This window comes from Petaurus breviceps, unplaced genomic scaffold (assembly GCF_028583685.1).
Source record: "Petaurus breviceps papuanus isolate PSGF00001 unplaced genomic scaffold, PetGlider_PUasm1.0 373, whole genome shotgun sequence".
Classification (NCBI taxonomy): domain Eukaryota; kingdom Metazoa; phylum Chordata; class Mammalia; order Diprotodontia; family Petauridae; genus Petaurus; species Petaurus breviceps.
Window position 1 is genome coordinate 2,103,108 of NW_027186299.1, and position 11,507 is coordinate 2,114,614.

The 11,507-nt window shown below is 46.3% G+C and overlaps 1 protein-coding gene across 1 annotated transcript; it reads left to right on the plus strand.

The window, feature by feature from the left end:
* Positions 1 to 264: 264 nt before the first annotated feature.
* KCNS3 (potassium voltage-gated channel modifier subfamily S member 3) lies at positions 265 to 11,227 on the plus strand. The gene is made up of 2 exons (XM_069099327.1): positions 265 to 1,051; positions 9,002 to 11,227. Exon 2 carries the CDS (start codon positions 9,061 to 9,063, stop codon positions 10,534 to 10,536), a length of 1,476 nt encoding a protein of 491 aa, XP_068955428.1. The 5' UTR covers positions 265 to 1,051; positions 9,002 to 9,060; the 3' UTR covers positions 10,537 to 11,227.
* The last annotated feature ends 280 nt before the right edge of the window (positions 11,228 to 11,507 follow it).

An 11,507-nucleotide genomic window follows, 5' to 3' on the forward strand; every position in this document is an offset into this window, starting at 1 on the left:
TGGGATCCTGGGCAAGTTGCCTCAGTTTCCTCATCTGGAAGAGTGGGTTTCATAAAATCACCCGCCTCCCAGGACTGTTGTGAGGACCAGATGAGAGAGTTGTTGGAGGGTGCTTGGTACAAAGCCTGGCACATTGCAAGGGCTTTATAAATGTTAGTGAGGGTGATGGTGAGTGGTACAAATGCTCATTTGAAGTGAATGACGGAGTGAAAAGAACATTCTCTCGTTGTAGTCAGGAGCTCTGTCTTCAAGTTCTGGCTCTGACCCTTACTAATCAATCAATTGATCAGTTGGCATTTATTAATCACCTGCTGTATGGAAGGCACTGGGCTAGCAGCTGGGTATCCAAAGGCAAAAGCCTGACCAGCCGCATCACCCTGGACAAGGTGTTTCTCAGAATTCTGTGAACCATACTTAGCTCATCTGTGTAATGGGCATAATGAATCGGAAGATGACAGCCCTCTTATTCCTCATGTGAGTTTGGCCAAGACAGCTTCAATTGGACTTAATAAAGATTTATTAAGCACTTGCTGTGTGCCAGATGCAGTGTTATGTACAGAAGGTGTGAAGACAGTCTGTAGGCTATTCTCAGTCTTCCTCAGCCTTGGGGCAGCTCTGACCCAGCTGAGCTGGCCTCCCTGTGGAGTCCCTTGTATTTCCTCCTGTCTTCTGAAGGGAAGGGGTCCTACCAGGCGGAAGGACTGCCCTGCTCTTGTCTGAGTGTGTGTGGGCTCCAGGGACTCCTTTCATTATTGAGAAGAATTAGGGCAGGCAGAGAAACAGGGAGAAGCAGCCAGGCTGTGGCTTCCTCCCTGGAGACTCAATGACCTTTTTCTCTGATTATTCCCTCCTCAGGTGAGTGGGTTTTCCCATCAGCTACCTTGGCCTGTAGAAATCCAGGATCGGCATTTTCTTCTCTTCCATCTGCCCAGGGGATCCCTCCCATGTACCGCTGAGTCCAGTGGGTTCAGGCGTACGGCACTGCTAAGTCAGAGATGGCAATTCCATTGGACAGGATGAAGGGAGCCTGTGTGACCTCTTCTGAGTCTGGGTAAGAGCTCTGTCTGTGTCTTGGTTCAGTTCTGGGGAGGGGGGGGGGAAGCAAAGGACTTCAGTAGGCTGGCTTCTGAGACTTCTGTAATGGTGGGGAAAGTCATGCACTGGGGCAGAGGAAGAGGAGGAGGAGGAAGAGGACGCCGTGATGGGCAGAGTAAACAGCTCATGTTTCTATGGTGCTTTAAGGTTTAGACACCTAGTGTCCCAGGCTGAGTGACCAGCATGTTGAGGAGATTTCAGGAGAAGTGGGGTGGGGCACACTAAACAGAGCTGAAGACAGAGAAGGCAGAGCAACCCCCTAGAGGCTAAAGGACCTGCCCTTGGTCACACAGTAGGAAGCTTGAGTGTAATTAGAATGTGAGTTTGATGAGGGCAGGAACTGGTTGATTGTGTCTTTGCATCTAGCAAAGTGTTTGGCACACAGTAGGCATTGAATAAATGCTCATTAGTTGGTTGATTGATTTAAGTGTTAGAGATGGGATTCAGATACCCCTTGAAAGATAGATTGAGAAGCAGTATGGTCCAGTGGGGAGCTGGACCTCGATTCAGGAAAACCTGAGTTCAAATCCTATCTGTGTGATTCTGGGCAAGTCACTTACATTTACTGGGCTTAAGTTCCTCATCTGTGAAATGAGGGGAAAATAGGTGCAGCAGTGGCTAGAGCCTTGGACCTGGTGCTTCTCAGGAAGATCTGGGCTTGAATCCTGCCTCAGGCCCTCCCTAGCTTCTACTTAGCCTTTCCCAGCCTCAGTTTCCTCATCTCCCCAGTCACACCAGAGCCTCCACAGTCCAGGCCTTCATTGGCTTTTGTTGGAATTGGTTTGCTTTCTCTGTCTTCTACCAAACTACCAGAGTAATCATCTTAAAGCACAGACCGGCTGCCTCACTCCGCTGCTCAAATCCTCAGAGGAGATGATCTTTGTGGCAAAGTGCCTGGTATACAATAGGCTCTTAATAAATACTTACTCCTCCCTGCTCAAGAAGTTTTAGTAACTCCTTATCACCTCCAGGATAAGATGTAAACTTTTCCATTGGGTAATGAAACTTCTTCATAGTCTGTCTTCAGATTGAGAGAAATTAATATCATGCTTTATATTAATGACTAATTATTAGTTTATGATCCATCCTTTCCCCCGCTATTTTTGTTAAGACCCCACTCTTGGAATTTCCATTCACCACAAAGTGATTTTTCTGGACTGATTCCACATTATTGCCCCTCCCATGTGCTACAACTATGCCCCATCCCTCCCCAGCTGCTTCGACTGTCCTGACTTTACCACCACGTCTTAGTTCACTTCTCACTCTGGAACATCCCTCTCCATTGGAGTCCCCTTCTCCCACTGGCAAATCTTTCCTGGAACCTCCATTTGTGGAGGGCCCTGGTCCACCATTCTTCATTCTTCTTTGCTTTCAATTTTCCAGACTTCCTTACCATTTATGCGTACCTTCCCCCCATTTCCACTCTTTTTTATATGTTGTCTTTCCCCATTAGAGTGTAACATCCTTGAGGGCAAGAACTGTCTTTCTTCTTGCCTGAATCTTATCATCAGCACTTAGCATAGTGACTATCACATAGTAGGCACATAATAAATGCATATTGACTTGTTGGCTTTGTTGCCCACAGAAGGCAAAGAATTCGTATAAGAAAGTATAATTCAAAGATGGTGGACATCTAGAAAGGGCAGTGGTGATTACAAGAATGCACCTGTCATCATCGAGGATGGGTCATGCCAGCTTAATCTCATGTCCTTTTCAGAAAGAATTATTAAACTGCTGAGAGAAGGTTTCCATAGGGCTTACTTGGATATTAGTAAAACTTTTGGTAAAATATCTCCTAATATTCTTGTGGAGAAGATGGACAGATAGGGATAAAAAGATAATAGAGTTGGAGTCATTCAGAAGTGGCTGGATGACCCAACTCAAGGAACAGCTGAGGGTGACTCCATGTCAATGGGAAAGATGTCTCCAGTGGAGTGCCCCAGGATTCTGTGCTTTGTGCTGTGCTGTTTAATATTCAGTGAATGACTTTGAGAAACACACAGATTGGGTGTCTGTTCATCCAAAGTGCCAATGACACTGATCTGAGAAGAGAAGGTCAGATACTGGATGACAGAATCAAGATTCAAGGGTCTTGACCGACTTGAGCATTAGCATGAATTAAATAAGATGAAACCCAATAGGAAGAAGTGGAAAGTCTTCACGTGGGCACAAACCTCAATTCCATCAGTATCAGACAGGGGAAGCCTGGATAGAGACCAGCTGTACAGAAAAAGGATGTGTCAGCAGCGTAATGTAGCAGCCAAGGAAGCTAATGCCATCTTGGGCTGTGGTGAGCAGGACTGTGGCTTTCAAGAATGGGGAGAGGATGGCCCCTCTCCTCTGCACTCATCAGTCCCCATATGGAGTGTTGTGTTCTGTTCTGAGTACTATAGTTTTAGAAGGGCATTGATAAGTTAGAGAGTGCCCAGACAGGGCAGTCAGGGTAGACCTTGGGTCCAGGCCATACGGGGATTGGCCAAAGGAACTGGAGACACGTTGAGCTTGGAGGACTGCTACTGCAGAGAGAACCCCATCCTCCACCATCCTCAGCCACACAATCTAGAAGATATCCAGAATTCTTCATGCTTTCGCCATTCCCCCCACCCCAATCCAATATGGTGCCAAGGTCTGCCGATTTCACCCTACAAACATCTTTGGTCAGTTTCACCTCTGTAGCATCTCTTGTCATTTCCCTAGTGCAGCATCTCACCAATACACCCCTACTCTCCCCTGACATGGTCCCTTCCTGATTCAGGCCCCAATTCCCTCATTCTGCACTATTGTAATAGCTGCCAGGGAGTCTGCCTCAAGCCTCTCTTTGCACTCGTCCACCTTCTATTCAGCCACCAAAGGGATTTTCCTAAAATACCAATCTGACCATGTTACTCCCCCACCTAATAAACTCTAGGGGCTCCCTATGGCCTGTAGGAGGGAAATACAGAGTGCTCTCTTTGGCTTTCAAAGCCTTGTATAACCCAGCCCCCTGCTACCTTTGCAGGCTTCTCCCACAAGTATTCTTTGATCCAGTGACAATGACTGCCCGGCTGTCCCATGAAGACACCCCCTATCTCAGCTCTGGGTGTTTCCTCCATGCCTGGCCTGGAGCCCTCTCCCTTCTCCTCTCTGCCTCCTGACTTCCTTCAACTCCCAACTAAAATCTCTTCTTCCTTAGGAAGTTCTCCCCAATCCCTCTTACTTCTAGTGACTTCTCTGCTGATGATTTCCTAGTTATTCTGTATAGGGTTTGTATGTAGTTGTTTATTTGTGGTATCCTCTATTAGACTGTGAACTTCTTAAGGACAGGGACTGTCTTTTCCCTTTCTTTGTGAGCCAAGTTCTTAGCACAATTCCTGAAACATAGTAGGCACTTTATAATGTTTGCTGACTGACTGCCTGAGACAAGCTGGCTATCTCTGAATGTGCGAAGGATTGTCATGTGGGGGAGGAATTGACATTGCTGTGATTGGCCCCAAAGGATAGAACCAGGGGCAGTGAGTGAAAGTACAAAGAAGTCTAGGGTGGCTAGAGGTTAGGGGACACTCTCTGAGAATTAGAATCATCCCCAAGTGAGTTGGACCCCCTGGAAAGGTGGTGGGATCCCCCTCCTTGGAGATTTGCAAGATGGGGATAGAGTACCAATTGTCGGTATATGATAGTGGGGATTTCTTTCAAATGGTCAATGAGGTCCCTTTCAACTCTCATGGTATATGAATCTCTAAAATTATGATAATAATATCTGTGTTATCCACAAAAGAGGACTGTCCTGAGGATAAAATGGAAAAAATATGGTGCTATATAAGCTGTCATTTGTTATTTTTGTAGTGAATTTATATGGAATTTCCCTTCCAAGGAGATCTGAAGCCATGGAATAATGTGGCTAGAGTCTAGGGACCATTTCTGCCTGGGAGAAGAGGATACCTAGCTAAAAATAGAAAGCAAAGAAGGAAAGGAAGTCTCCAGAAAGGTCAACCAGCCCATTAGCTGGTACAACAGACAGAATGTGCTCTGCATCCTTCGGGACATGGGCACCATGGACAGAGCCTTTAGGCAGATGGCAGACTGATTTAGCCTTGTTTCTTCTTGGAAACAGGGAGTTCCCTCTTTAGATGGATGAGCCCAAAATGATGTCTTCAAGGCACATGCCTTCTTCTGCCCTTTGCAGAAGAGGAAGCCATGGTGTGACGGGTTGTTGTGGGGCTCCCAGGAACACAGAGGGAGAAGATTCTCTTCTGTGCTTGCCCAGACACTGTCAGAGGGGGGATAATATTGATGACACCATCAGCTGCCATTTCAAGAATATGAAATGCTTTTGTGATCAATCCCATCAGTTAGTGGGGTCATTAGGTTAGGTTAGGTAGGTTGCTGTCCTTCGTTTGCAAAGAGGAGCAAAGTAATGTCACTATGCTAAAGTCAAATTTCAGTGTGTCCAACTGTGGCTGATTAGCCCAATATGAGCTAAGAATTCTCTACCACAGGTTTGGCACACATAGTCTCTGTGGACATTTGGAGTGGATTCTCTAAATCTGCACATCCTGCATTTCCTTTGAGCTGTCTCAATTTTGCTTTGCTCAGAGAGCACAGCACCTTCTCTGATGTGGGCACGCCATGCTGGGCGTTCCTGTGCCAGTGTCTCTCGTGTCACACAATCAATTCCAAAGTTCTTGAGAGAGACCTTGAGAGTGTCCTTGCATTGCTTCCTCTGACCACCATGTGAATGCTTGCCCTGGGTGAGTGTGACCATAAAATAGTCTTTTTGGCAAGTGCACATTTTGCATTCAAGCAACATGGCCAGCCCACAGGACTTGCAGTCTCTGAAACAGAATCTGAATGCTTGGCAGTTTAGTTTGAGTAAGAACCTCAGTGTCTGGTACCTGACTCTGCCAGGTGACCTTCAGAATCTTCCTAAGACAATTCAAGTGGAGGTGATCCAGTTTCCTGGCCTGGCTCTGGTAGACTGTCCACGTTTCACAAGCATACAACAATGAGGTCAGCACAATGGCTGTAGACCTTTGGTCTTGTAGTCAGTCTAATACCTCTTCTCTCCCACACCTAGCTTTGGAGCCTCCCACACACTGAGCTAGCTCTGGCCTCATTATCAATGTGCCCATCCCTGGAAAGTTCACTGCCAAGGTAAGTGAACTTACCAAAGCCTTCAGAACGTCTCCATTTTCTGTAAGCCATGTATGACTGGTGTGGTGCTGGCTGATGGAGCACCTAGGTTTTCTTTGTGTTAACTGTCAGGCCAAAATGAGCCCAAGCAGCAGAGAAGGGATCCATGCTTTGTTGCATCTCAGCTTCAGAGGCTGCATTGAGTGCATAATCATCTGCACAGAAAATCCTGCACCAACACTCCCTCCACTTTGTTCTTGGCTTGTAGTCTTTTCAAGTTGAAAAATTTAACATCAGTGATTAGATGACCTTAATGCCGTGCTCATCCTTATTGAAAGAGTTTGACAACATGGCTGAAAACATCGTGCTAAGAAGCCTGGGAGTGAGCACACAGCCTTGTTTCATTCCCTTGGTGACTGGGAAGGCACAAGAGCACTGTCCATTATCGAGAACCTGGGCAAGCATGCTGTCATGATCTCAGGGCATAGGAAACCTGAAAGCACCTGCTCCAAATCCCACCTTTAGCATGCATTCTTGGACAAGTCACTTTAATTCCCGGGGCCTTAGTTTTTCCATCTGTACAATGAGGAAGTTTGACTTGTCCAGTAGTTTTAAAGTAAAATTGTACATTTGTCCAAGAGGCAACCTAGAACAGGAAGACCTGGAATCTCCTCAGATCCTGATACTAGCAATGAGACCCTGGGCAAGTCATTTACCTTTTGAGCCTGAGTTTTCTTATTTGTAAAATTAAGCTAATGATGCCCTACTGACCTATCTCGTGGGGATGTTGTTAGGATTGGTAGCAAGACCCTGAGAGGTTCCAGTGAAATCTAAGGAAGCCAGTGACAAGAAGGTCAGATGCAGGTTTGAAAGGTGTGTCCACAGGCAAGTCTCTTAATGACTGGGAGCTACAACTTCCTTATATGCAAAATGGGGATAGTATAGCACCTGCCTTATGGGGTCACCATGGGCTCCGATGGGATGATCTAAAGAGCTTTGTAACTCTTATCTATGATTACGATTGAGCTTGTTTTTAAATTTGGAAGGGACAGTATGTGGTTGAGAAGATGAGGATTTGCAAAGGCAGGGGGAGCAGGTAAGGGGTGAATGATTTCTATTTCTCTGGCTTAGTTCCTTTGTCTGTTTGAAAGAGTAGGAATCAACAATCTCAAAGACGGCTTCCAGCTCCCATACTATGGTGTGATGATTAAGTGAAATGCAGGCTGGAGTGCAGCACTCTGTAGAGCTCCGTGAGGCAGGCTGTATACCAGCAGGTGTCTACAGAGGGTGTCTCAAGCTGGGATGAGCCCTAGGGAAGGACAACATGGCTCCTTCCTAACCAGCAGTCTAGGTGGGAAGGCAAGACTCTCACCCATGACATGGTAAGGGAACAATTCAGCATAATTGACTGGTATAGATGTTGAGGACTATGGGATCTCAGAAAGGGGACCAGGGATCTCTGGGCCAAACCCATCAAGATATTCTTATTAAACACCTACTATGTGCCAAGCATTGTACTAGATGCTAGAGGTGCAAATTCAGAAGTGAGACCTTCCCCCAAGGAGCTTCTGTTCTGTCAGGCAAGCCCACACGACTACTCATATAAGAGCTATAATATATATACAGTATAATGATTTTGTTATAAGGGTGGGATCATTTGGTGGGGGAAGATATTGACAACTTGGGGGGAATAATGGAAGTAATGGAAGGATTTATAGAGTGGGTGAAACTTGAGTTGGCTAGAGCTTAGGAACGTAGAGAGAGGGGCAGCAGAGGCAACTCTTGGCCCCTGGGACAACTTGGATGGTTTCATTTCAGTTTCATGGGCTGGATTATATAGCTCTGGTTCTAATGTTCTGTGTTCTAAATGAAGCTCAGACATTCTATTTTCTAAGGTGCTTTTAAACCCTGATGTCTTTATTCTATGCACTAAGGACTCTCCAAGCTCTGATGTTCTAGATTCTGTGTTGTCAGTTCTAGATCACCCACAACTCCCTCTTTGGAGGTCCCTTCCAGTTCTAACATTCTGCATTCTCTGTTCTAGCTTCTTTCCAACTCTGATCATTTCTGAGACCATGTCTCTGTGAAAGGTTTGAGTTATACTTTATGAGCATAGAAACCTTTCTGGATTCGTCTCTGGAGGAATGTCCTAACTCCATTATCCCAGATTTCACAGATGTGTGTGTGTGTGTGTGTGTGTGTGTAGGGGGAATCTCCCTCTCATCTACAGCTAATCTTTCTTTCCCATTGGGAATGGGCTTCATGACACAAGTCCTTCCCTAGTGGCCATCCTTCTAATGGTCCAAACTTGTCATCTTCACTGGCTTGGTCACAGCACTTTGAGAGCCTTTGTCTTCATAAAAGACACCAGGAAAGGATTTCTTATGTTAGGTATTTCTTATGTCCAACTTATATACATTTTTAAAAAGTCTTTGCCTAAAACTGTGGTACTTTTGGTAGATTCTGGAGATTAAAAAAATTAAAATCATTATCCCTAACAACAGGTAAGTAGTTTTGGATAGAAGTAATATCCTGGTCTGCTTTTCTAAAAGGAAGTTTGGGTTTGAGGGGGAGGGCAGGGTTACTGGCTTGGGTTCCTGTGTTCTCAAACATTGTCCCATGGCTTAATACCAAGGCTGGTTTTAATTTCCTCCCAGCAGACAGGAGCGCCTGTGTTTGTGGATTCATTTCCTGCAGGGTTTTTTAATTTATCGCCTCATTCTGGGGAGGGTTAAAAGTATTTTGTCAGGGCTTCAAAGGGATGGAGCCATCTCACCTTGTCTTGTTCTCCTTTCAGATGCTATACCATCTCCCTTGTCAGTCTCACAAGTCAGCAGTCAGCCTGCAGCATTCGCCATGGTTTTTGGTGAGTTTTTTCATGGCCCTGGACAAGATGAGGAACTGGTTAACCTGAATGTTGGGGGTTTCAGGCAGTCTGTTGGCCAGAGCACCCTCCTACGCTTTCCTCACACCAGACTGGGACGCTTACTCACGTGCCACTCAGAGGAGGCCATCCTGGAGCTCTGTGATGACTACAGTGTGGCTGAGAAGGAGTATTACTTTGACCGGAACCCCTCCTTGTTTCGCTATGTCTTGAATTTTTACTATACAGGCAAGCTTCACGTCATGGAGGAGCTATGCGTCTTCTCCTTCTGCCAGGAGATTGAGTACTGGGGCATTAATGAGCTCTTCATTGACTCCTGCTGCAGTAACCGCTACCAAGAGCGAAAAGATGATAATCCCAGTAAGGACTGGGACCAGAGGAGCAATGACGTGAGCACAGACTCTTCCTTCGAAGAGTCATCCATCTTTGAGAAGGAGCTGGAAAAGTTTGACACTATGCGCTTCGGCAGCCTCAGGAAGAAGATCTGGATCAGGATGGAAAACCCCGCATCGTGTTTGTCAGCGAAGCTCATCGCCATCTCCTCCTTGAGTGTTGTGCTGGCATCCATTGTGGCGATGTGTGTCCACAGTATGGCAGAGTTCCAGAAAACAGAGGATGGCGTAGAAAACCCCATTTTGGAAGCAGTGGAAATCACCTGCATCATCTGGTTCACTGGGGAGTTAGCGATAAGACTGGTAGCCGCCCCTTGCCAAAAGAAGTTCTGGAAGAGCCCGCTAAACATCATTGACTTTGTCTCCATCATCCCCTTCTATGCCACACTGGCTGTGGACACAAAAGATGAGGACAGCGAAGATATCGAGAATGTGGGGAAGGTGGTTCAGATCCTGAGGCTCATGAGAATATTCCGCATCCTGAAGCTGGCCCGGCATTCGGTTGGGCTCCGGTCTCTTGGTGCCACATTGAGACACAGCTACCATGAGGTTGGGCTGCTCCTCCTCTTCCTGTCAGTGGGAATTTCCATCTTTTCTGTGCTTGTCTACTCTGTGGAAAAAGATGACCCCCAGTCGGGCCTTACTAGCATTCCTGTCTGCTGGTGGTGGGCTACCATCAGCATGACCACCGTGGGCTATGGAGACACCCATCCCGTCACGCTGGCAGGGAAGCTCCTTGGGAGCACTTGCATCATCTGCGGGATCCTGGTGGTGGCCCTTCCCATCACAATTATTTTCAACAAGTTTTCCAAGTATTATCAGAAACAGAAAGATGTCGATGTGGACCATGGCGGCGATGAGCCTCCCGAGGGGTGCAATGCGCTGCCCTACTTCAACATCAGGGATATTTATGCCAAGCGTGTACATTCCTTTATTTCTAGCCTTTCTTCTGCAGGGATTGTAGTGAGTGAGCAAGACTCCACAGATGCATCTAGTATTGATGAGGCTGAGGACATTTCTGACCCTGGATCCTTAGAGAATGACACGGTGAAGTGATACATTCTGGAAATGTCAGCTGCGTATGGAGGGTTCAGGAAGCTTGGTGTGAATGATGGCTCTGCCACTTGCTAGCTGTGTGACCTTGGACAAGTCACTTGCTCTGTATGAGCCTCAGTTTCCCTCATTATCAAAGTGGGAGAGTTAGGTTCAGTCTCTGAGATCTCTTCCAGCTTTGACATCCTGGGACCTCTGGGACTCTGGTGAGTGGCTTGCGTGTTGGTTGTGTTGGGTTTTGCTACCATTCTTCCAACATTTAGCCACTCTGACGTTCTAGCCTTTGGCACATTGGTTCAGATCACTAATTCTCAGGGTGAACCTTTTGGCCATGGTTAGACAATCATTGCTCGGAATTCATAGCTCAGGCTTTATTTTTTTCTCAAGGAGGCTGAAGAAGATGCCTGATTCAGCAATTTATTTTTTACATAGCGTCCATGATGCAGTTTGAGACAAAAGAGGAAGTTGTTCTAAATGCCATGTTGATACTGTAACCAGCATGCAGGGTATGGCCTTCCCTAGGGACTTGGAACTGACCACAGTTCTGATGGTGGAAAACTGCTGGTGTGTGGCACGGGATGCAGGCAGTGAAAGATTCTACATGCATGTAAAAGCCATGAAGTGAGAACGGTGCATGTGCATTCAAGTTCACACGCTAAACATGGAAATTAGGAGCCTAATAAACGTCCTACATCAGTGCACAGATTCTCCTGGTGTCTTGTGTTCTTATCCTGGGGAAGCAAAACCTGGTGTTTTCAGATGTTACTGACATCCTAATGCTTTAGCAGGAAAGAAAGCAAAAGGCATCTGTTTGAAATAATTTTTTTTGAAGAAATGATTTTTGCATTCCTTCCTTCCTTCCTTCCTTCCTTCCTTCCTTCCTTCCTTCCTTCCTTCCTTCCTTCCTTCCTTCCTTCCTTCCTTCCTTCCTTCCTTCCTTCCTTCCTTCCCTCCTTCCTTCCTTCCTTCCTTCC